The sequence below is a fragment of the Photinus pyralis genome, unplaced genomic scaffold (genome assembly GCF_008802855.1).
Source record: "Photinus pyralis isolate 1611_PpyrPB1 unplaced genomic scaffold, Ppyr1.3 Ppyr1.4_LG2, whole genome shotgun sequence".
In the NCBI taxonomy this organism is placed as follows: Eukaryota; Metazoa; Arthropoda; class Insecta; order Coleoptera; family Lampyridae; genus Photinus; species Photinus pyralis.
The window spans coordinates 4,543,815-4,570,580 of NW_022170403.1; the positions used below are offsets into that span (position 1 = coordinate 4,543,815).

The following is a 26,766-nucleotide window of genomic DNA, read 5'->3' on the forward strand; positions in this document are numbered from 1 at the left end:
ATTAACTTTTAACATGTGTGTATTTTATACAAAAATAATACGTAACAAATAAACTCTAATGATAAAACTTTGTTTAAGAAGAAAGAGATTTTTATCACTTAATTCTTGTATCAATTTAAATAAAAGCAATAACTTATTCGCATATTTAATAATGGTCAGAAAAATTTCAATCAGAAGTAGTATACCACGATATTAATCGTGTTTAAAATCCTGTGTCGCTATACTATACAGAGCCCCTAAGTTTCAAATGATTACTGCCCGATTGATCTTGCGTCAACTATATGTTAGCATTGTTTGGTAACACGAACATTCTCGCTAGGGATATTTGTTATCGAGGTTGATACGTGATGCGTTGCCATATAGGGAAGGCTGCTGACCTATTCGGTAGTCGCCACTACCAACACTTGGGAGGTAAAAACCACTTTCGAAGTCTTGTCGAATCCAGCTTTATTTGTATCAGCAAGGTATTCATGTTTGTTGGTCAAAAGAGAATCACCGGCGCTGGTGTTTTCTTGCACTACGTTATTATAGTCTAAGAGCTGGTTACGGGAAAAAATGACTTATCGCTACATGGCTGATTTTTATGTAAAGTATCCTGATACATAGTCACGTAGAAAAAGTCATATCTGCCAGCGAGATTCCGTGACTTAAGGTTGGGAGGGGCGGTCAAATGTGTAAAATGTTAATAGAACTGCCGATTTTCTGACTATATTTACCTCTGCCGCCTTTATTTTATATCCTAACCTCCCTAATCCGCCCTTGCATCTATCGGCGGAGATAGTGCGGGGCTCTCACCCACTAAACCCCTTCTCCCTACTCCATAAATACCAGTGTCCGCCTCTGGGCATCGCTGTGCATTCTTCCAAAGGTGACCTTTCCTCAGCAACTGTTTATCTATCTTCTGCCACCGTTTTCCCTCGCTTCTTTCTCCCTGGTTGCTACCACTTTTTCAATGTATCTGTTTATCTTCTCCAACTTCTCCGGGCTTTCTAGCATTGTCGCGACCAGGTTCGCCTCCTCTACCAACTCTCCTATTACTATCGCCAGTCTCCGGCGAGCCGCCTCCCACCTCGGACACGAAAACTGCGTGGCCTTCTCTATCTCTCTGCCCGCAGTCTCTACAGTCCTCTGTTTCCCTTTTCTTGATTTTGAATAAGTATACTCCGACTTCTCCGTGCCCAATTAGGAGCTTGGTCACCCAATAGTTTATTTCTCCGTGGTTTCTTTTGATCCATGGTTTTACATCTTTTATAAAGGTACGGGTCCATGAGGTTCGAGTTTCCCACTCGCCTTGCGAAATATGAATTGTTTCGTCTCTGGTTCTCCCCACGGCCCTTTCTTCTACCAACAGTCTCAGCGGCGGGGTGCTCGCAACTACAAACAGGTCTTTTGTGGGCGCGGTACGGTAAGCAGCCGCGATCCCTAAAGCCATTTTCCGTTGTAGCTTGTCCAAGCCTTCGCGCACTTTGCGTGTCTTTATCGCACTTGCCCCCCACACTTCACTCCCGTATAGCACTACATTGTTCACTGCCGCCGCGAGTACCCTTCTTCTGCCCTCACTTGGGCCACCACAGTTCCAAAAAGGCTTCTTATTTGTGTTGCCGTGCGGGTGGATTTTTCGATGGTTTTTTCGGCATGAGCTATATAGTTGAGGCTTCTATCCAGCCTCATCCCGAGGATATCTATGTGACGTGCTAGGGGTACCTCCGTCCCATCAACCTCAATCGTGGTTGGGGGAAGCCTTCTTCTTCCTGCCATAAGCACCGCCTGTGTTTTGGCCCCCACCAGTTCCAGGCCATGATCCTCCATCCATTTTTTAATATCTCTTATAGTCCGGCTCGTCGTTTCCGCCGCTACTTCGAGGCTCCTGTTAGTCACCACCACGGTTAAGTCGTCGGCGTAAGCTACCAATTCCACCCCTCTGGGGACCTACATCTCTAGCACCACGTCGTAAGCCACATTCCACAATAGGGGCCCCAACACTGAGCCCTGCGGCACTCCTCCATTGATTTGGAACGTATACGTCGCTCCCGATGGTAATCTCGCCTCTGCCGTTCTTGCGGTGAGGTAGCTGTTTATCAACCTTCTGTATCTTCCTGTTACCCCTTTCCGTTCTAGGGCTTCTATGATAACTTGTGCGGGTACCATGTTAAAGGCATTTTATAGCTTTGGGCGGGATTCCGTCCGGCCCTGGTGCTTTTCTATACTTTACTCTTCTTGCAGCGACTATGACTTCTTCTGGAGTTATTGGTCTTACGTCTACTGGTTTGGTTGATGTTCTTTTCCAGTTTTGGATTTCATGTGTCGGGAAAAGGTCCGCAATGATACCCTCGAGCTGGTCGTCTTCTACCCTCGTATTTTGGCGCATCCTCGGCCTTCCGGTGGCTATTTGATATGCCTTACCCCAAATGTTATTGTCGAGTTCTCCTATGAGGGTCTTCCATGCGCCGGTCTTCGCTTTTTGGATAGCTTTTTTAGGGCTTTCTTTCTTGACTTGTACCTCTCCCTGAGGTTAATTCCGTCTGGCTACCCGCCGTACATGTGCTCGTACCGCACTGGACATCGGCATCTAACATTAGTTTTTCGTCGTCTTTTTCCCATTTATTTTCTTGCAGCCACTCCATCGCGGATTGCATCCTTAGATGAGCGACGTTTCTTGCCAATTTTTTAATAAAGTTTTTAATATCAACCTTGGTGCTGTTGATTACTTCCCCTTCCAAGAGCTTGGCAGTTTTGGAGACTTCATCGATACTTTCGATTAGCTCTTGCACCACCATGTTCGGTTTGCCCTGGTTGTCTTTATCACTTTTCCTCGACTCCTTGGCCTTGACCGTATAGTAGTCAAAAGCCTTTCTTTTCTTTTCAGCGCCTCCTAGCGAGTCGCATCTGTTTAGGTTGCTGGTAAAGTTTAGCCTACTCCTGGGCGGTGAGACTTTGAGAGGCACTGGGGTCGTGCTCGTACCGCTTTTGTTCCAGTAGCTTGGAGGTGGGGGGCTGAAGACCTCATCCTCTTGCATGTTCTCGTCTTCGGAGCGCTCAGAGCGTCCCTGATTCTCCATCTTCGCGCACTCTACCCCTTCACGCCACGTGTGAGGGTAACCAGCCACAGGAGCGCGTTAAGGGGTGCCGCACCCCCGCGGTGTTTTGGTGTCCCCCGACGCGGCGCAGCCGGGGGAATCGGACGCCACCAAAAACAGGCCTCTCAGACCACCCGTTTGGTCCCTACGGACCTATCAATTCTTATCACCACGGACACTCGTTGTTTACGTTAAGTTGTTTATTTATGCGTAATTGTATGTAAAAAGGGGCGCGTTACAAAACGCACCCACCCCTCGACCCTACTGTCTAAAGACGCAGAAAATCACTCCGAATCGAATGACACTTTCGCAACCGAATCGCGCCACCGATGCCGCCCCGGCGGCCCTATCAGTGCTTATCACTCAAACACTGATTGACTCGCCACTCCGAGACGCCTGCACCGATAAGGATGACCCGGTGCGGGTTCGAATCGTCTCTTAAGGGACTACCTTACAGCACTAAGTCCTACCTTATCAGTAGATCCCTTCCGGTAGATCCGCTCCACGTGCCCTTGCACTAGTTAAATTTCACTTAAAAATCGATAACTTTAATGTTTGTTATCGGGTCGGCACAGACGCCGAATAATCGGCTTTTTTAACGCGCACACTACGCACCCACTTACGAAATTTTTTTAAAACTCTAACTCGCACTTCCGATTTATAACACGGCAGCTCGAAAGAAACACGTCCGAACTCAACGGCGCTCCCAACCTAACCTCAACATAACCTAACCTAACGTAACCTAACCTAACGTAACCTTTTTTTTTTTTATAAATAACATGGGGATGGTGGAATGCCTGCGCACACCCCCGCCTGTATCTATGGCGGAGGTAGTGTGGGACCTGCCCCCACTAAACCACTTCCCCCAGTTTCCAGCATCGCGGGTATCACCGATGGCATTCTTCCGCGTGTTGGACTGGGCTATCATTCCGCTGATCAAGCTTCACGTTCTCTTGTGCTTATGACGTAGGTGATAAACTCGTCAATCTTTTTCCATGTACTGTGCGATTTCACCATAGCTTCGATTATGCTGTCCTCCTCCAGGGGGTCCGCCAGCTCCAGTCTCAGAGACCATCTTCGCCTTTGCCACCTCTCACACTCCAGAACGGCATGCCCGGGTGTATCTCTCCTTCCGCAGTCCACGCAGGTGTCGCTCTGGCGCCGCTTAAATTTATGCAAATACTCCGCATTTTCCCCATGCCTCGTCAGAAACTGTGTGAGGAAGTACCTCCCCGTGCTTCCTGAGATACCACTTCCGAACGTCGGGGATTAAACGGCTGGTCCAAGATTACCTACGGCTCCACTCTTCCTGCCATCGTGCCAATGTGTGTTCCCTTCTGGTCCCCTCCGCTCTTGCCTCAACCTGAATTGTTAGCGGTATAACTCCGGCCACCACGCACAGGTCGATGCTATTCTCAGGGTCAAGACTCTTTGCACCCTCTCCAGGGATTCCCGCACGTTCCCCAATTGTACTGCCGACCCCCAAACTTCGGCTCCATATAATATGGCGTTGTTTATTGCGGTGCTTATAGCCCTCCGCTTACTTGCACTGGAGCCACCGATGTTTCGAAATAAAATTTGCAACTTTTTTGCCATAGCTTGGGCTTTTCCGCTCTTATTTTCACGTGGGTGACAAAAGTCAGGCTACTATCTATTGTGACCCCTAGAATCTGTATGGAGCGTTCGACTTCGACGTCGACTCCTCCGATCCTCACTACTTCCTGGGGGAGTTTGCGCCTGCCTACTATGGCTGCCGCCTTTGATTTTTCCCCAACGAGTTTAAGCTTCTTATCTCTCATCCACCTGTCGATAGCTTCTACGGTATTGTCCATGTGCTGTTTCGCTACCTCCAGATCCCTGTTCGTTGATATCACTGTTATGTCGTCTGCGAAGGCCAGCATCTTTACCCCCCTCGGCACCGGCATGCCGACTATTTCGTCGTACGCCATGTTCCATAACAGTGGTCCTAAAACGGAACCTTGTGGCACGCCTCCGTTGACTTCGAGCTCGTAATAGTTCCCCGACGGTAATCTGACGTTTATTCTCCGCTCCGTTAAATAGCTGAATATCAATTTGCACAGGGTTTTCGGCGCGCTTGTCCTTTCTAAGGCGTCCATGATAACCTCTGTGGGCAGGCTGTTGAAGGCATTTTTCACGTCCAAGGATGCCACCATGACTACTTCCCTCGTTCTCCACGTGCCGGCCTTGGCTCTTCTTGCCGTCTCCACCAGGTCTGTCAGTGCCTCTTTCGTTCCCCTTCCTTTTATGAAACCGTATTGATTTGGAGAGGCCTCCCACATCGACTGCAGGCGCGCCGCGATTATCCTCTCGAAGAGCTTGCCCAGATGACTTAGCAAGGCAATCGGTCTATATTTACCCCTGTCCTTCTTAGGGACCAGAACAACGTCGGCGCTTTTCCATGTTGCCGGGTAGTACCCTTCTCTCATTGCCGCCTCAAAAGCGGGTATAAATAGCGCGGGGGCTTGCTTTGCCACCATCGCGACAAACTCCGGTGGAAGGCCGTCCGGTCCTGGGGCTTTCCTCTTTTTTTAACTGCCTCCTTGAGCTCTTCCTCTTCTATTTTCCTAAAGCTGTCTTGGTCGTCCTCCGTCCGCTGCCGTGTTATTCGTTCCCGTAGGGGGAAGAGTTCGTGTATTTGTTCTTGAACCTCCGAGTCTAGGCCGATAGCTCGCTCCCTCAGGCCCATCTTCCCCACGACGATCTTGTAGGCTTTACCCCATACGTCCTTTTCGAGCTCATCACACAGCTCACGCCAGCACTCCTTCTTCCTATTTCCTATAGCTCTCCTCAGTTGCTTGCGGCTGGCCGCTAGATCTTCCGCTTCGAGGTCGTTTTGATGTAGCCCCCTTCTTCCGGCCCTAGTGTAGCGCCTTCTTTTTTGCACGCATTTAGTCCTGAGCCCCGAATGATGTTCTGGGCATTGAGTGGTCTGCAAGCTTCCTCAGCAGGGCATCCAATTCCGATGGTGTAGTCGGCCTATGTTCCGATCCCATCCTCTCCCGTAGCTTCTCCTCGTTGATCTTTTTAATATTCCAGCCCTTCTTGTTTTGGTCTTTTGGTGGCCTCGGCTTTGCGCTATCTATATTGAAACTGATATATTTATGGTCGCTCAATGTTTCCTCATTTTCGACCTTCCAGTTACGGACATTGAAGTTGGTTGAGCCCCCGCTTGCTAGCGTTATATCGATAATTGAGCGGCTTTCTCCCCTCTCGAAGGTATGCGCATTACCCTCGTTGACTACCATCAAGTCCATTACCGCCGCCATCTCTTCCACCATGTTTCCCCTTTTATTAGTTTTCTCGCATCCCCACACAGTCGATGCTGCATTTAAGTCGCCCGCCACCACAAAAGATTTTCCTCGCCCCCTCAGGTCTTTAATTAATTCGTCCAGGTCATCTCCGAAGGTTTCGATGGTGTCGTTGGGAGGAAAGTAACATCCGCACACTACTACGCCATCAATATCCGCCCACACATAGTTTCTTCCCGAGTTCACTTTGTTTATTGTGGCGCTTTCGCTAGTCCCTATTAGCGCGACCCTTCCCGTCCTGCTTTTGACCATATTGGGGTGCTTGGTTTTTCCGCATTCTGACACGACGAGCAGGTCCACCCCACGTTCTCGCGCGGTGTGGATTAACAGGTCAAAAGCCGCTCTCGAATTATTAATGTTGGCTTGTATGACTTTTATCATAATTATTATGGGTTATGTATAAACTCAAAATTACGCGCTGAACTGAATTTAAATTATGTACTAAGTCTCAGGTGCACCGTTATCGCTATCTTAGATTGTTATATCACAGCTTCTTAATATCACGATCTTATCACCACTGATTGTCTATTATAACCTAGTCTACCCGACGGTTGACCATCTTAATTGGCCTCCTGGCCTTTTCCGCCGCCCTGATGGCTTCTTTATACTGCGGGCACGCCATCGTCCACGGTGCGTGGCCGTCTTCCTCGCATATGACACATCTTTTCGGATTCTCACACTTATCCTTGTAATGGCCCTCTTGGCCGCAGTTTAGACACTTGTTTTTGTTGTCCTGCGCATTGCATCCCCTGCTCTTTTCGTGCATACCCCAGCACTTTCCGCACTTATTTAGTTCCACTTTCTTGTGCACATAACACCGTGTAATACCCACCCACAATCGAGTTACACCGTCCATTAAACTCTCTTTTTCCTTTGGGATTTGCAGGGTTGCTGTCCTCATGCCTTTCTCGCTCACCCTTATGTCCGATACCTCGACGGTGTCTGCTGTATCGGCACCCAGGACTCCCAACACCGCCTCTTTGATTTCTGCCTTGTTGCTAATCTCGTCTATCTCTCGAATATAGTACACTACCCTATCTTTTCCGCCTCGTACCCTGCACTGAGCTCCTCCAATCTCTTTCTTGAGCATATCTTGCCCTTTCTTTTTATCTAGAATCAATTTTAAATGACCTTCTTTGGTCCTATGAGTTGCCATTAGGGCCACTCTTCCTTCCCCAGCGAAGGCATTCCTGGCCCCCTTCAGCAAATCGGCGTAAGTCTTTGTCCCCCCGTTAACTATGATGGCCACCGCGTCGGTCTCCTTGGTACCTTCTTTGGCTTCTCTCTGCTTTGGGCTCTTCCCATCTACGCAGTACGCTATGCTCCTATTATAGCATACGCATTCCGCTATCTTCCTTACTAGTTCTTTCCGCTGAGGTGGCGCAAAAAACTTAACCTTATTGATGTTTCCTCCCATTAGTCTTTTGGTGGACCTCTCCATCACTTCGTAGACCACTTTGGCGCAGTCCTTATCTTCTCCGCCCTCCAGCGCTGCCAGGAACAGGTAACGATCCTTCTCCTCAGATTCCGATGCCTCCCCTTCTTCCAGAACCGCTTCCGTCTTCCTAAATGTCATCATTCCTCCTTTAAAGGTTTGAACCCCCTGGACGCGTTTTGCAAACTCTGGGTGTCTTCGCCCCATTTCCTCCCTTACTTTGTCATCTTTGTCGTTGCCATATAGGACTATCTCGCTCTCCAGCCAGTTCTTTTCGTTGGGGAACTCGCCTCTGGCGGTGTGTTCTGGCCACTTGTCCTTCACTGTCTCCCAAACTCCTTCAAAATCGGTGCACTTCTCTATTGCATTTCGGATTTGGTCCCTGGCCTGATCCTCTTTCGATATGACCACCTTACATCTTCGGCATACGATTGTGGACTCTCGCAGCTCCTTCTTTCTCAGCTCCATGGCGTCCGGTAGCCCTCTGATAAATTTCGCCACCTCTTCTGTCCCGAGTTGACTGGCCGCGCTCTTTAGCTCTAGTTCTAGTAGCTGTGTTCTTCGTGATCATCCCGTCGAGTTTCACTACTTTATTACGGATCCTAGTAATTAGTTGGATAACTACGTCGTGCATCGCTTTCAGGTTTATTCGTTTGGGGTCAGGCATTACTATATCAGCCCCTATCATTTTCGTTTTTGGTGTGTTTGTCCCCGCCGGGACCGAGCATCCCGCTTCTTCGTCCCATCTCATCTCCATTTGGGAGATCCTTGGTGATTTCGGATCTGTTCCTCCTCCTTTTGTGAGATCTTCTAATAAAGTATTCATTCCGCGAAAAATTAGGGGTGTATCCCCTCGCGCTTAGGGGTGCGACTACCCCCCGTGTGGGGTGTCAAAACACTCGTCCGCTCAAGCCCTGTCCAACGCGACCCCTCCCGACTCGACCGCACTCTCCTACGAGCCCCTAGCGCCTCCCAAAGTTTAATCTGGGGTGAACTGATTAGCTTATCGCGGGAGAACCTAACGTAACCTAACCTAACGTAACCTAATCTAACGTAACCTAATCTAACGTAACCTATTATTATTTATTATTAGGCGTTACCACCATGTATTACGGTGGTAACAAACTAGGTCGATTTTGTTGTAATAATAAGTTTTGTCTGAAGACAGTTTATTTTGTGCATACGGAATAAATTTTTTGGATAATGTGTGATACTAGTATAAAGGCTCTATCTCTTAAAATTTAGATTTAGTAGAAGCAGCTTTCATTAAAATTTAAAAAAGAATGGTTCACAAATAAGGTTATGATTGCGCATGTACAAATCTATATTTTGACATGCGATTTAAATTTGCTCTTATAAGAGTGTCTTCCGCTAAAATTCTAGGAGAATTCGGTCACAAATAAACAATGTAAGTCTGTGGATGCGTATACTAATTTCATTGCGTTTGATCTAATTTTTAGGGAAGCACTTTCTCTTAAAAAATCAGAAAAAAACGCTCATAAATAAGAAAATATTGGGTCTGCACACATAATAAATAATTACCTTGTTACATTCATTTTGGGCAAAGGTGACAACATTACCTTGAGATAGGTACACGGCCAACTTGGCACTCAGGCCAAGTTGAAATGGTTCTCAGATACTATTATAGCAAAAATAAGTAAAAAGGAAATGTAGTAATTATATTTAGTCTTCAGTCACTTTCAAAAGAGAGAAGAGAATACTTACCAAAATGGGAAAACAAGGCAGACTAAAAGACCCTTGTTCTGGTCTTAATAATCTAAAAAAATAAAATACTTGATAGGGATAGAACATAAACAATAATAATTGACGTCACAATCGAGGGTACAGTACCTGATTCTGGTAACTTAATGAATGATCTCAAAAATATCACAAATAGGACACTGTAATATATTGATCTGCGATGACAATATTTGAATTCAAATTAATTTTTACTTTTTTAGTAAATAGGGGGGTCAACACGTAGTCAGATAAAGTATTAAAATCGCAGAAAATAAAGGAGATATAATCGTTAAATGAATATTAACAAATAATTACAATTCGATCGTATCGAAAACCTGGACATACTGGTCAAACGCTAAATCAAGGAGTCGGCGAAAAATAAAAAAGTTACCTTTGAATTCTGGTCGAATGGCCGTCTGAATTCAGAAGGGCGCGTTCTACCTAATCTATGACAGATAACAACACAAACAAACCAATGAGAGAGGTAGTGAATAGCGCGGCACATAAAATAATGCGTAAGCAATTCTAACGTCTGACACGGAAGCACTTCTGATACTAAAACCGTAATTAATACTCGAGCAGAATTAATAATTCGAATGTCTGTACACTAGCAGGAGCAAAATTCTTCAAAAACTAATTTACAAAGCAACGATAGTAATATCGCTATAACACAGCTAATCTGAAGGATACAATGTAATCAAACTAACAGGAATGAATTCTCAGTCACAAAAGTAATCGTTAACAACATCTGATATCGCTAAGTATATTCTTCGGGGCAAGTAGCGCAAGTAAAATCACATGTATCGGGGTAATTTACAAGATCGTTAACTTCCAAAGTTTCATTATACTTGCAGTTCCAATTCAGGAACAAATATTGAAGTGTAGGTAAACAAAGTCCATGTAAGTAGGTCATAGGTAATGGAGGTATAGATGCTGTCGGTAAGGTAGAAACTCATCTATAGCATACGTTTGACACTGTAAATCTTGCTAAAATTGCGGGTCGGGTTAAACTGCGATCTCATCCACGCACTGCGTAGGTAATGCGTAAATGCGTAATATCCAGGTAGATCAACCGTGAAAGTTAATGCCAAAGAAATAGCGATAATGACTTAAAAGAAAACTTTTGAGGGTTGTGTTTGAGTGAACGTAAAAGCCCTAAAAACGCGTCTTATGAAAAATGCCGCGTAATCATCTAACGTACCTCGTATTGTTTATATGCAAATACAGATCCGTCAAAGCGATTCAATGGAGCGCCAGCCACAGACCTCAAAAGAAAGAGAAATCACTCCAAAGACAAATGGTAGAGGCAAATCAATAAATGCCTTTAAAGGTAAGACAAAGGTCAATAAAAGTATAATGGTGTACCAAAAGAAATTTGCATGTGAATAATGCGTTGGCAGAAACTTCATTGAGGGAAAACTGCACGCAATACAAAACTTAAGAAGAGATAGCAATGATCTCCGTCGGCGAAACATAGGACTATTGTAATAAGAAATCTATAACACTTGGAATAAATTTACTACAGGAACAACTTACATCTCTATACTAGTGGATTACAAACGAAATACCTAAATGGCGTAAGAATTTAAATAAGAGCACAAGTCAAAGGTTATTAAAGCGGAATGTAAATCAGGAATTTCAATCGGCAAGAAAATAACGACGTTACAAGTTACAACACATAGGGTGAACCGTGATATCCAACAGAGCAGATTAAGAGAAGCAAAAAATAACCACTATCTCAATTAACTTTCGCTTTTGAATGAAATGGTTGATTTGCAGGTTCTAGTAAAAATGGCTGAATTGTGCTTCAAGATGTACTTCATTCCAACTAAAAAATCGTGTAGGTTTGTTTTAAATGACTGCGTTTGCATTTATTTACCCCGTCTAAGAAACGGTTATTGAATAGTAATCCAAAAGTTATTTGTGGCATTTAATTAGATTAACCTAAAAATAAGAGTAGCACATTACATGGTAAACCCGTGACGTACTTTTGTTTCAAACTGAATACAGGTGTTGACTTGGAAGATTGCGTCTAACTCTATCTACAACTGACTGGCCAACGGTTTGTCCACTGAGCAAGCCTATGCTTGCTTCTAAAGAACTTTAGCAAATAAACTATTTAGGTGTGTACAGGTACACTGTTTTACCATCTTTTAAGAGCAAAAGGTCTTCCGCATTATATTTGGGTTTATAACCTTTATACCTTGAATAATTTCTAACATGCACAAACACAATTCGGCTAAAGTGTAAGATGCTGCTAAGTTTGAATTTCCAACTGATTAGTATTCTACGAGAGATATAAAAGAGAATGCTAAAGTATGAGCCGCTACGCATGAGATAATAAACGGGAGTGTTGACGTGCTTATCTTGCATAAATCACACGTACATATATGTCGGTCGGAATTGTTATACTTCTGCAAACAAACATTCCCCAAAACAATTACTCGCTTAGAATTTTATATTTCATCTGGCATAAAAGGCCGTGAGTACACGAAGCTCCTTTGTAAAAAAGCTTTGCGTTGACCCTTTGTCAGCCACAGTACTTACAAAGAATAGCATCGTATGATTTTGCTCTATCGAATAGTTAAATATTGTTGCTACTGGGCTCTGCTACCTTTAGGTACGCAACATGAGAGGATTTTCATCTCCCAAAGAGTTTGATGCGACAGGATTTTGGGGAATTTCTTTCGTTATCCTGTTCAATACCGTATGTCATTTGTTATTTATATTACACACGGACAAATCTGACATGTGGGACATGTCTGATGTAAAAAAAGAATTAGTTTGCAGGAAGAGCTTTTTGTTTATTTTCATTGATGGCTTAGGACGTTGGAAAAGGTGAAGCTCAATTATTTCGTTTCCATTTCAGTGGTTTGATATTCAATTTCCTAAACTACTTGTAACGTTTTGTTTAAAACGAAATTAGTAAAATGTTAGTAGACATCTTATAATATATCAATGTGGCTTGGAAGATACACGTTGTTGTTTCATTCAGCTTGATAATATGGTGCTTTTAATGACAAGATGCCTTGAACAAAGCGTTTGCTTTTATCTGTGTAACGTTCACCAAAACCACAACAATAATAGTAGCTTAGCTTAGATAAACCCGGTTCTTAATTATTTCTACTTGGCGCGTCGGGCAAAAGTACCTTATTTTGTATCTCCAGACATTATAAATTTGAACTTTTATAACTACTATCCTATGCCGCAGTCGCGCATTAAATAGTTAAACGTTTGCTTGGCAAAATTCTTCAAGTTGTAGTGTACTAAGGTTTGTATCGTCTCCAGGCTTATTGTACTGAAAATTTTAGAGCACCGACTGCATTGAGGTACGTGCAAATTTATATGAGAATAATATCAGAATTTTTATTTCGATGACGTACCAACCCAGTTTTAGATAAAAAAGGAGCTATTCCGCATTCTGAAAGAAGAAATTGGACCTGTCAATTTGTGTTAAACTTAATCTTTCCCCAAAGTCAACCTTTTCCCAATAGCTTTGACATAATGCTTGCATTAAATACAACGGATTCATTCGCTATTGAATATTTTAAATTTCATTGCGCTCATGAGAAGTAATTGATAATTTTCGATTTTTGATTGTTTTAAGGGTGGTTTCTTTTGATTTAAGGCCTGGAGGTGAATTTATTCGCGTTTGTGCGAATTTTTTTTAAATAGGTGTAACGAAACACCCATTTTTCCATCAGTTTTAGCGATCACTCTGTACATGAACACTCGGGATCTAGAGGCGCTTCGTTACGAAAAGTGTCGTGCAGAAAGTAGGTAAAGGTAAAGGTATTTGATTTAAATTGTAAAGTTGAGTTTCAGCTGCGGCTACCGTAAACAAAAGCTGTAATTGATCCGCCGTTTGCAACCGTTCCCGTAAAGATATATCAATTATTTTTATTGCGCCCAAAAGTTCTTGTCATTTAGAAGAAGAGGACGAATTAATATTTTACAATTTCAGATCTGTCAAGTCAAACTATCTATAACCTGGTTAATTAAACTTTTAACAAGGAGTAGGGTCAGAATTCCTCACATCTGTTTTAGGCGACAGCTCGCTCTTTTAGATAGCTCCGATCCTCGATACAACTGGGTACGGCAAATGAAAGATCTTTTTGCTAAGTTCAACTGTTCCGAACATTTCATTCCTTCATTAGCCTCACCATTCCACCTTAAGGAAAATAAAAGTAAATTGTTAGATAACTCATTAACAACATGCATCCAACAGGATCTTTTATTTGTTGCTACGTCAGCTTTTCCCCTTTTTTACAACAAATTTGTAAATCCTGGTATATTAAAAAACTATCTACTTGTTAACAATTTAGCTTTTAAATATATTAAATTTATGTGCCAAATTAGGACCTCAAATACACGAAGGTTTAAAGCAACTTTTGATGGTGTTACTTACATAATAGGTCTTACAGACATATGCAGTATCTCTAACAGTAATTCAGTACAATCTTTTCAGCATGTATTCTTTGAGTGCGTGCCACTTCGACAGGGTCTAACTTTGGATACGGAAATTGTTAGTAACTGTGAAAACCTCTTATATAAAGCTTATAAAGCTTATAAGCTGTAGTCCATTACTTTTTAAATATTCTTCGCTTAAGGAGCTTTATTTTAAATGAATGATCAAATTTTCTTTTTTCAAATTTTATAACCATATTAATCGTTAATAACTAATTGCTAGGTTACATTTATTTTGTGGTATTTATAATGAAGCTAATTATTATTATTTTTTTTGTTGTTGTTAGGTATAATAAGCAAAAACTTAACTCAGTTGCTATAAGTATACTTTGTACTTCAAGAGCAATAAAGTTCTATCTATCTATCTATCTAGTTTCCTATGTTAATTGAAAACAAGCTTAAAATTAATCGAGACTTTGCAGTCTAGGTCTAGGAAGGTAATGAGAAAGCCGATGAGTTAGCCCGACTGGCCTCAAGGTCCAGAGGTGGCTCTGGTGCAACTGTAAACAAATTAAGAACTCTGGACTCCCAAACACAGTACAGTGCTAGGTGGAATTCTTGTCATTTAGAAGAAAAGGGCGAATTAATATTTTAGAATTTCAGATCCGTCAAGTCATTATAAGCTGGTTTTAGTTTCCTATGTTAATTGAAAACAAGCTTAAAATTAATCGAGACTTTGCAGTGTAGGTCTAGGAAGGTAATGAGAAACCCGATGAGTTAGCCCGATTGGCCTCAAGGTCCAGAGGTGGCTCTTCCACTTATCTGCAAATTGAAACAACTTAAGAACTCTGGACACCCAAACACAGTACAGTGCTAGGTGGAACATGATGTTAGATTGTCGCCATGCGAGAAAATCCTTGAAAGGACCATCTCGTAACCTGGCGCGTTTTTGCACAGCACTATCCAGAAAGAACCTGAGGGTACTCGTGGGAATACATTTAGAGCACCGCAAACTAAACAATACACACGAACTGCGTGGGTTTGGTAGAATCACCGAATACCCCGCTCTAGTCCAACTGAGACTATCCATGTTGGAGGTATCCTGGCCGGACATGGCTACGATTAGAGCCGCCTCCCCTTCCAGCATCTTTAGGTTCATATCACATGTGGTATGGCTTGACTGATGTTGGCGGGTCGAGCGACTTTAGTCCAGGAAGTAGTACCAAAGGGCCGAATTTGAGGCCTAAGCACGCGTGAACCCTGTCCACCCTCCAATCGTAATCCAGAATCCAAAATCCGTGTACATGATTTGCTTGTATGGAGCCACCTAAAAGTTTGAATGTAAATTTCATTAATGAGAATTTTCTAGTTGAGTTCAAAATTTAAATTTTAAGATAATTTCTTTGTGAAAAAGGGTGATAATCATTTTCATTATTTTAATAATTCGTTTTAAAGAAAAGGAATAGTGGCCATTTAATCGGAGCCCCTGCAGCGTTAGTACTGATTTCTAAATTGAATTGAATTTTACTATTAATGTGGAGGTCTGTCGACGAAGGCGAATTTATATATTAATCATTTCCTTTTTATTAATATATAGTGTCGCTAATAAGTCTGAAAACGGTCGATTATCGGGGAAAATATACAAGATATCGAAAAAAGTATTATAAAAAAGCTTTGTGGGGTTCTTCAAAGTCTACTGGATAATACTTTTAATTATACATGGTTGGTCATAAAGGTGTGGTACGCTAAAATTGCATTTTTTAACACCCCGTACATTATTCGACATTTCAATTCTTCTCCCAATTTGAAGAAAATTTTGTGGGTCATGCTCATGAAAGCACTTTTTTGTGAGGTTTGATTCTCTTTTGTATCACAGAGCATTTCTAAGAAATTCATATATTTATTTTCAGTTAAAGGATGCAGCGCAAGTACTGTAGTGGCCTGTGTCCTCCACTGTCAGGTTTTCGGCTAAGATAGAACCACTATTATAATTATAACTATTACCAATTCTTATGAAAAATGGTATTATCAATAACGATCATCGGTACCTTTGCTTTCCTTAAGATTCGAAATATTCGTGGACTCTTTAAATAAATGATGCTTCTGTCTCCTTTTCTAACATTTACAGAGTGACTAGTTTACTTCGTGGATTTGTCTTTCTGGGGTTTCTTTTTTCTTTCCACATTTTTGGTTGGATTGGCTGATGTCTTTCCCGGGAAGACAGACTTGCCGATTGCCATAGGACTCGTTGCTCTTTTTTGACTCGTTTTCGTCATTTGAAATTGGAACATTGATTCGCCGTGTGCCGTGAACGGGTTAGCAAATTGCCCAATAAGCTGATTCAACTTACGTAACAATAACTTACAAAGGGCTGGCAATGCCCTTTTGCGCGGTCTTCGCAGTAAGATCGATCATGCGTCGAGTTGTCTTCTATAAGAATTTATTCTGCGAGTATTAATTCTAACTATTTTGTGTCAGGTCACTTGAGTCTTAAAAAGAATACTTCAGAAAACAAAAGGCTTATTCTTAAGCGCGAGAAAATGAATCCTCTATAAACGATTTGCCTTTGAGGCAATTGTGGATGTGGAAACAAGAAGCAACGATATGATCGACTCGTGGCTCTACTGAATGAAGAACATCGTGTTCCAGTGGACGAATTTATCAAGTTAAAACAACCTGTGGATTTAATAACATACAAGGTGTGGACGCGTTAACGAGGATAGAATGGGAACATACATTGGATGAACAGATTTGGAGATAGGCCTGATTTGCTTGCTAATTTTGTTGCATATTTTGCCCCTGGTATTATTAAGTAGATTAAAACATTGTATCTACAACAAACAAATTTTAATTTACTTTCTTTTGATCCACGATAATTTAGTTTCAAAATACGCGTAACTTGCCAGAGTTTTAGAACACCTAAGGAAATTACACCTATAAAGCTTTGTTATTGTCGTAAACGACCCACAAATTTATGGCGTAATTATTTTCTCGTTTAGTGGCAATTAAACTTTAGTTACCAGTATTTCAACAAGTGGTTAGTTGTAATGCTAATTCGTGTTAATTAAATAACTCGTAGCTTCGTCTTACTATGCCCCGTAAAAATAGAGGGCGTGATTGGAATGCTCCAGTTGTTCGTTCCTCGAGTTACCCATCTAAGGTCTACTGTTTGTGTATCTTGTACATTATTAGTATGGTAGTAAGTAATTAATAAAAGCCATTCCACCCACCTACCAAAGCAATTACATTAATTAAATTGAAGCCTTTAAAAGGAATTGCATAATGAGGCTAGGAGAAAATAACTAATAGCATTTACATTTTCTTTTGCCTCTAATTTATTTGTTCCTGAGAAAATTCTCATAATTTCATAAGAATCAATTGCACAATTTCAAATTTTAAAAAATGACGGTATTATGTAATCACTTCTGGTTTGATTATAGATACAAGTAAATTATACTAATGAAAAAAGAACAGAATGAATATAATTCAATTTCGAAATTTTAAACTTCTTAAGACATCGCTTAGATCCAGGAGAGTTCATTAATAATTTTGACGTTCGCATTACTCATTATAGTAAGAAGTTAATTATGAAAGTAACTGTAACGAACGTTCTCCGGTTGTCAACACTTTATAAACTTTGAGTAACAGCCTGTTTTATAATTTCATACATCTGTAAGTATGACGTGATTGATTGTCGATTACGTGTAATAAAATTCCACACAACGCTCAAAGTTACAATTTACCCTCGTTATTCGGTTAGATACATGAACATCAATCTCAATAGATTTTGATTATTACGTCTAGATACTTTTAATATTACTTTGACCCCTTCAAATTTCACTTTTAATTTGTGTTGAGAAGAAACGGACGATGTATTCGTACACGCAAGCTTCATAAATCTTGAACAGTTAATAAACATGTCAAAATACCAATTAATATAACCTGTCTTATTAAGTTAGAGGGCTAATCTGCAAGAGGTTTTTGTTTATATTTTGTATTCGGAAACATAGTTTTGCGCAATATTGATTAAATGGTAAGTTAAACTCTTTCAACAGAGCTTGACAAATGAAAAATAATGCCTTTAGCCTTAAATTATGCTTCTAAAAAAATTATAAATAGTAATTATTCACAAATCAGTTCGTTATAAAATCTTAACCCTTACCTTAAAAAAGGATCCTGTGTATCAGATTTTATATTATAATCCGGATGAGGTATAATAATAATCGAGGTGTATTTTCTAGAGTTGTTATCTATTTGTTAGTATGAGATAATTTTCATATTTCATGTGATTTATATGGTGAGGAATAGGTTTTGGATATACATACAGTTCCATAATTTTAAACCCACCGTCTTCGAAAAGCTCAACGAGAACTAGAGATCATTGAACAGAAATATCGAATATCGGGCGCTAGGAGCCATCAAGTTAGCCCTCGAGATTTGAATGCAAGAACTACCGTGTACCGTAAGACTATTTTCAAGAAAAACTGATTTTCTAAATCAGCACAAATAATTTTTGTTCAGTATTCAGTGGATTCGACAGTACCTTTTTGATTTTATTCAAAATGGAATCTTACAAATTGAACAAGGTGAAGTGCTAAACTAACAATGCGAGGAGAAAGAGTATCTAAGGTGGCAAAGTGTGTCTATGGTTTATATGAAATTGAGGAGCGCTATCTAACGGTAAAATTATAGCACTTCTGAAAACCATATCGAAATTATTTTCTTCAATTATCGATCTCACAAGTAATCTAACTATTACATACAGAAATAGACTAGAGCCTGTACATATATACTACATCAGAAAACTTTTAGTGAAAATTTGAAGTCTCTAGCTATTGTAATTGCTGATATCTCAGCCGGACAGCCAGCCAGCCAGCTATAACGAATATAATATGAAAACGCGCCATAGAAGGGTTTGCATATGCAGCCATTGCCACTGTAAGTTCTACCTTAACGCGGAGGAGGAACTCTGAAGAAAATAGGAGACTGGTGTGTTTATAATATACACTTTTTAATTTACAAAATTTCCCTGCAACTATGCAGATTCAGAATCAGGCATTTTTACCCTTATATCATTCAATATAAGTACCAAACAATCATTAAATTCAAAATGTTTAAATCAAATGGCAAAACTGAATTGACAGTTCGTATTGTCGCGAGAAGTACAACAGCCTATCTGTAGTTTAAAACTTCAAATTTCTACAAATCGATACGACTTCAATATAATATGAATAATGAATTATTTACAAGTAATATAAAAAAAGAACAGTAGAAAATTTTTCGGACCATCAATTCAAGGAGGTGAAAACATTCATTTGTAGGATTTGTAGGTGTTCATGCAAGAATAACTTTTTTTTTTCCTCTCTATAATTCAATAATTCAAAATGAATTTTATTTTGATATATCAAAACGATTCGGTTATGGGTAATGGTACTCAAAAATCCTTGACGTATATACGTGTGCGTGCGGTGCGCAAGAACGAACCTACCATGTTTGAATAGAAGATATATACAACATAGACGACAATCGTGCGCGCAGAGCTACAATTGTGACAAGTTTGGGGCCCCATTTTACAACATCGTCAAACAAACAAAGGTAGGTGCCATACCCAATTAATAATTGACATCGTTTATTCGTTAATTTGTTAATTTAATTTCTACATGTTGGGCAACAGACATTTTTACAGCCCATTAACAGTTATTCTTGTTGCGCTAACAGTAGGGACTTAATGCTGTTCAAAAGTGCCTAATTTTACTGTTTAGGGCCATTATTCTAGGCATCGGATGCGACTTTGTAATTCTTCCTTAATTTGTTGTCAGGATGCACATGCAAAGACTGGACTTGCCCACGTTACACACGAACACCCCCACTATTTTCAGTTTCAGCATTGACAACGGCTTCCTAACGAAAATAGTCACTTCTACACTAAAACATACAGAAATCACCAGAATTTAAGTGCCATTGGAGTTTTAAATTTGCAAAATGTTGGTGTACTTAGGGAGGTTTTTGTGTAAACTCAGTAGTGCTCTTTCTTGTTCTGGCACTTATGTCCATTTTGTTACCGGTCGTCCTTTTCTCACACAATTAGGTACGGGCCAGCAGTTTAAATTACAATGTTTCTCTAATTACAATTGAAGTCTCGCAATATTATAATGTTGCATATTTTATGCAGATCAGTTTGATGTAGGTACCCCTCGTAGAGCACTGATTTGTTTATACAAAATTTACATTAGCGGAACTCAACGACCAAAATGATTCGATGGGTTCCATATCTGAAATTTAACCCTGTGGAATAATAAAACGCTAAATTATTCACAAATTAAGAATATGTAATTTCTCTATTATCGATTTCGGTGTAAGAATACATGGCTACTGACTGCCGACCTATTGTACATATATAGTAGAATTATATTTGTGAGGTTTTTGATGCTTGCTTCTACCTCTGCCAATTTGCCATATTATTTCTATAAGATAATTACAAGCAAGCAACATAAATTTCCTAATATTGCGATGAAATTATCACTTCAAAGGGACGTGTCTAATAAAATACGGAGATTCTTTAGCGAGAGACACAAACGGAAATATGGCCATTAACACAGGGCTGGATAGAAATGTGAATATGAAAAATTATTAAAAAAATTTTTGTGCCTTATCTCCGTCTCAACACATCTCATTCAACAGTTTTTCGTATCCTAAGGGAGAATATGAGGTGAATGTGATGCAAATAATTGAAACTGTCGGCGTGAGAAATTCAGCATGTTTTTCAAACCTTAGGCGTACCCGAGGTCGTGAAATATACTCTCTATCCCTATCAAACTTTCCTTTAGCATATGTTTTTAGAATAAAAGCAAATGTGCCATTAGAGCTGCTAATTTTTGTTGTTTCTATTGCTGTTTAAAGTTCCATTCGTGCATTTTCACAAATTTGTGTGAGTTAATCGTCGCATTATTCGTCCATCCAGTCTTCTGGCAGTTCATGCTATGATTACGGATGTTATTTTTATTATTTATTTGGACCATTCAGACTCTTCTTTGTTAACCCATAACTTCAATAGTCACAGAAACGTGTGATTAAGCTTTTAAATAGTGCGACCGTGGCTATATTTACTGAGTATTGAGAATTTAACCTCTGTAGCAATAGCAATCGCTGTCTTCAGGCGTCAACCGTACATAGGTATACGTAAAATTAGTAATATCTGGCCTCTGTCTATTGAAGTAGCGTTTTTTAAATGAATAAATAAAGATTCTGCTCTACTAACTTAAAAAAAAGGGGAGTCTGACAGGAAGACTAAAAAATCTAGTTCCTATGCACAAGCTAATGTGTTTTCCGTTTCCCTGAAGAAATTGGGAAACAATGGAAAATTTGGGCATCATCCCGGAGTGATTAGGAAAAATTTTTAACGGGACGTCGGAACTAAGTACCGACAAGGAGAATGCGGTAGCCCCCAACAAGATCTTACAAATGGTGAAGTCAAAACTTTAAACCCGATTTGCAGGGGACAGGACGTAAGAGGTTGGTACCGACAAAGGGAGTATAGCAACCTCGGACGAGATCTTACTAATGGTGGAGTTAAAACTTCAAACTCGAATTGCGGATGACCGGGACGTCGGAAGTGAGTACTGATAAAGGGAATGTGGTAGTCCCCGACAAGATCTTACTGATGGTGGAGTGGAAATTTCTCCTTTTTTGTGTTTATTTGCACATCTACCATCTGGTCAACTGTACTGTTATTTTTTAGTAGAATGATACAGTTTATTTCGACGGTAGTCCCAAATAGGCCAGTCAAAATCGACAATAAATCAACAAAACATGATGTATCTCTGATTTTTTAGTATGTTGTTTGGACCCATTAGAGTAGTGTATACTCAAGTTTGCAACTCTCTAAAAGTTGTGGAAAAAGTGTAGTATACGAAAAACCGCGACATTTTCGGACTTTTTGCAGTGTTTGCGTTATATTTCCTTAACTATACATTTTTCGACGAAAGTCACTATATACGTTTTTGAAGAGTATTAAATGTAAAATAATTTTCGCCTAACCCGAGCTCTGTAGGTCAATTAGTTACCGAATTACGGCACTTTGAAGATAGTCATTTTTTTTCCAAAAAGTGAACATTTGAGTTTTACACCTTCTTTAGATCGAAATTGCGGCTAAACTATTGATGACCTACGAGTAGAACTTATAAAATAGACGTTGTAGATAATTTAATTAGCTTTAAGTTAAGCGTAAAGTGGGGTCTGCAGGTCTCGTAGTTCTCTCTAAATCTCAAAAAACCGATATAAGGTAAAATCGCATTTATCCATACCTGCTTTCAGGCAAGTGCAGCCACCTCTGCATCCCTTTTTGCATTTGCAAGAAAGGAGTTTCAGGAGTTCTGGGAGGGCAGGGGGTTACCGCTTGATAATGGGAATGAGTCCAGCCGAGTTCAATTCCCAACCCCATTCGGTGGCCTGAGCATTGTCCTGGAGACCACGTTTTACACTGATGGCAACTAGTGAGTGGATACCACGTTTTTGAACAACTATCACTGATTCGTCCTCAAGTGGATATCGACATATAAAACAAGAGCCGGGAGGTACTGGCATTGTTGGAACCTATTCACAACACGATACTTGGTGTTCCAAATACGTACAAATTGAAACACGAGTTACTGACAACGGAGGAACAAATACTGTGAGCTCAGAAAGAAACTAAGAAAGCGGGGGAACGAGAGAGGGTTTCATATACGATTAACGATACGAAATATGGCATTAACAATTCATCATGAAGTCTGAAAATCTGTAAATACTTTAGCGCGCGCGGTGTAATAACGTTCCCGAGCCCAAGCCAACCTCTTCTTTATTGTTTTTCTGTTTTAAAGATGTTTTTCTTTCGCCTCTTTAAAAAAGTATTTTTTAAGGCTCACTAATTTTAATCTAAATATAGGTATAGGTATCTTAACTGAGTAATAAACAGCCCTATTAGCGAGCATGTTTTTGGCTCATAAAGATGATCCTTATGTTATTGTTAGCATAGTTGTCGCGAAGTTGTCATAAATTATGCGTGGTCTTACCAAGACTCGAAAAAAGTCATTTTTAGTGATGAATCTCGATTTGATATCAGTGTAGGCGATAATCGAGAAAGAGTTATCAAAACGGAAAACAAAGCATTTCACAAAGATTGCTTAAAGTGGTCTGTAAAATTCCCCAGTGGTGTAACGGTGTGGGGTAGTATGTCTGCAAATGGGCTGGGACAATCGCACTTTACAAATGGTAATGTTTATGCTCAGAAATATCAAGCAATTTCAGAACAAAGTTGATTGCCTTCACTTGCGACATTTTCACCTGATACAGACTTTGTTTTTTAACAAGACGGAGCATCATGTCACAGCAAAAAACGACTAAGAAATGGTTACAAGACCATAATAATAGTGTTTTAGAGGTGCCCTCATGCAGTCCAGATCTCAATGTCATTGAGACAGTGTGACATAAAATGAAGCAACGTTTGTGTATTCATCCGCAACGCAATATTGCTTCTTTGAGTGAAAAGTTACAAGAGATTTGGGGTACCTTTGGCATCGATCAATGTAAAGCTCTTGTGACGACCATGCCTGCACGAATCCAGGCTGTTATTAAAGCCAAAGGGGATGTAACTCATTATTAAGGAATGGTGTCCGAACATTTTTGTGTCACTTTAAATTCTAATTTTATGGTGTTTTGTGTTATTTGACATTTGTAACAGTTACTAAATATGTTTAATTTATAACTATAGTAAGAAAAAAATAATAAAATAACATACAATGAATTTAAGTTACAATATTTTGAGTGTCCGAACATTTTTGTGTTAGGGCTCGTATTAGGTATGCACAATGATATCATTGCGGCACCTTCCTACGACTTACTCAACTTTGATTTGTGCCTTAAATTAAATCTATGAAATTGTTGGATATTTAAAATTGACTCTATGCAGCAAAAAAAAGTGATTTGACACATTGCTTTTTTATTTCCACACCAAAAAAACAAAAGATAAAAAGTTTGTGGAACATTTCTGGAAAAATACAATTTTACCTTATATCGGTTTTTTTGAGATTTAGAGAGAATTACGAGACCTGCAGACCCCACTTTACGCTTAACTTAAAGTTAATTAAATTATCTACAACTTCTATTTTATAATTTCTACTCGTAGGATCAATAGTTTAGCCGCAATTTCGATCTAAAGAAGGTGTAAAACTCAAATGTTCACTTTTTGGAAAAGAACGACTATCTTCAAAGTGCCGTAATTCGGTAACTAATTGACTTAAAGAGCTCGGGTTGGGCGCAAATTGTTACACATTTAATACTCTTCAAAAACTTATACAGTGACGAAAGTCGAAAAATGCATAGTTAAGGAAATATAACGCAAACACTCCAAAAATTCCGAAAATTTCGCGGTTTTTCGTATACTACACTTTTTCCACAACTTTTAGAGAGTTGCAAACTTGAGTATACACTACTCTAATGGGTCCAAACAACATACTAAAAAATCAGAGATACATCATGTTTTGCGAATTTAGCGATTTTTTGTGTCGATTTTGACTGGCCTAAAAGGTGATCGTTTCAAGGCCTACATAAACTATTTGGTTTAATAGTATATTAAGATACAAGTGTATAATCAAGTCTTTAAAGCACGCGCAACGAGTTTAAGGGCACGACGCAAAGCGGAGTGCCTTTAACGTTGCAAGTGCTTTAAAGACCAATTATACACGTGTATCTTATAGTATTTTTTATTATACCTGCAGTATAATTTAAAAATAGGAAATACAATGAAGTCATATTGATGTTATACTCGAATACATGTCTAATTAAGTGGGCTGGGTGTTCGTACTTTCACGATTGCCATGGAAATATCACTTATCGTTTGCTTATGAAAATCCTATTATAAAGAATATGAAAGGTTGTTTCCATGGATGAATAGGAAGTTACTTACGAATACAGTCTTAAATGCGTCCATAATGCTGGCATATATGAAGGAAAGGTATTTAAATCTTCTATCTTTTGGTACATTCATTCAAAACTTTAAAGCAATGCTGCGATTAAAAAGTGGAACAGATTTGGAAGCATACCCTAAATTACGCGCGTTTGTGAAAGCTTCAACCAAAGGATAGGTACAAAAGCCAAAGAAATGTTCTGCATTTACAGAAAGCGACCTAAGAGGATTTTTTATTTCATCCAGATGACAGTTTCAAAAGTCATACTTGAAGTATCGTTGCTTAGCAACTTTAAAGCTCGTGTGTTTTAAAGGCCCTTTTTCGCACGCATTTGAGTGTTTAAAACGGAGATTGTGATTCAGGTATAATAAAAAATTAATTAAAGATAAAACCACAGATAAAGGGTATTTTATCTGTGATAAAACGAATTTAAATAACACACACACACACACACCCTCACCCTCTCTCACACACAAAGGCAATTAACTAAAATTAACATAATTTGTTTATATAGTTCGAAGTGATCTTAGAATCGGCATATTTCTTTATATCGCACTCCTAGCCTGCAATTGAATACTCGTTTACTAAATGACTCTTGCCAATGAGTTTATATTGCGAGCATTGGGGTCCATGCGATAAATAACCACACACGCATTTGATTCATAGCTTGAAGTCTCTGAGACCAACACTCGTCTTCTATTTCACGCGATGCCATAGCGCCGTTATAATGTTCTATTACAACTAGGTGGCTTTAAAAAAAGGACAAGTAGAACAAGTTTATTTCCCTAATTAAAATATTACAATGAACCCAAAATAGCGCAAATTGTTCCCTAGATAATTAAATGTGTCTGCTCTACCAATAGGAGAAGATAAAAATTTGATTTCTCTATCATGGTAAACAATCAAAAACGTGTTTGTTTACATAGCATCGTATAATGTTATTTGTAATAACGCATTTACGATTACTAAAACACTTAACATGAATCATTCAGCTCAAAAATAAAGCATACTATAACAATGTGATACTAATTATGTTCCATTTAGGTGTTAATGTCAATGCATGTGAAATGATAATTCTTCTCAAATTTCGGCGTGGGCGAATGCTTTTCCTGAGCATTCCCTTAAGACAACAAGTTTTGAATGTCTTTGCGTGAAATAAACGTTAATGACACTTTCGTAAAGGGTTGCATCCCTCGAGGATATAGTCTTGAAGTAATTGGCACTCCGCATATAAAAAGATGTAATATTTAGATAGAAACGAGCAGTAACGATATTAAAAACCAAGAAATTCAATCGATTTTGTAATAAATGAAAAAATATTTGAACGACTTTCAAACATTTCAGTGACAAATGCGCGGTCGTTCCTTGAAAACAACATCGTTATTGAGCGAAACTCATAATCTTTATTGGGCGTACGACATTTTCACCCCTATCTCACATATAATCTCTGGCGCAGTATAGTGGCTACGTAATAAAACAAGATATTTCCCTTCTTTGTAAACTGTAAGTACATTACAATTTACAGGTTTGTAATTGTTACACTTACGGTCATTTAGAGCTTCTAGGTCTTTTAGTTCCAGAAACACCTTATTAGATGGAAACAAAAACCACTGTTTTAGTTTGACTTGTGTACTAATTCAATATCGTAATCAAAATACGCAATAAATTGCTAAAATATCCTGAATTGTGGGTACTTATCTTTGAAGGCTTTTGCAAATGTTTTAAAATCTAAAAGTATGACATAAGAATTGTTATAGAAAAATAGTTCCAACTGGTGAACCTAGCGAGATTCTGTCAGGGATGCTGTAGATGCGCGATTATTCAACTGATTCTGT

General features: G+C 39.7%; 2 protein-coding genes across 2 annotated transcripts; both read right to left on the bottom strand.

Moving 5' to 3' along the window:
• Window positions 1-949: 949 nt before the first annotated feature.
• LOC116163127 lies at window positions 950-1,432 on the bottom strand. Its single transcript, XM_031476976.1, has one exon. It carries the CDS (start codon window positions 1,430-1,432, stop codon window positions 950-952), a length of 483 nt encoding a protein of 160 aa, XP_031332836.1.
• A 4,088-nt stretch (window positions 1,433-5,520) lies between these two features.
• LOC116163131 lies at window positions 5,521-6,787 on the bottom strand. Its single transcript, XM_031476980.1, has 2 exons — window positions 6,018-6,787; window positions 5,521-5,968 (listed from the first exon to the last, which is right to left on the bottom strand). The coding sequence occupies exons 1-2, from the start codon at window positions 6,785-6,787 to the stop codon at window positions 5,521-5,523; spliced, it is 1,218 nt and encodes a 405-aa protein (XP_031332840.1).
• Window positions 6,788-26,766: the final 19,979 nt, after the last annotated feature.

What these genes read in the sequence shown, in the direction of transcription:
- LOC116163131 (XM_031476980.1), bottom strand. Translation starts at nt 6,787, where the DNA reads ATGATAAAAGTCATACAAGCCAACATTAATAATTCGAGAGCGGCTTTT. An exon ending in AAGCTTGCAGACCACTCAAT is followed by an intron (nt 5,969 to 6,017) that starts GCCCAGAACATC and finishes GCAAAAAAGAAG; the next exon opens with GCGCTACACTAGGGCCGGAA.
- LOC116163127 (XM_031476976.1), bottom strand. Translation starts at nt 1,432, where the DNA reads ATGGCTTTAGGGATCGCGGCTGCTTACCGTACCGCGCCCACAAAAGAC.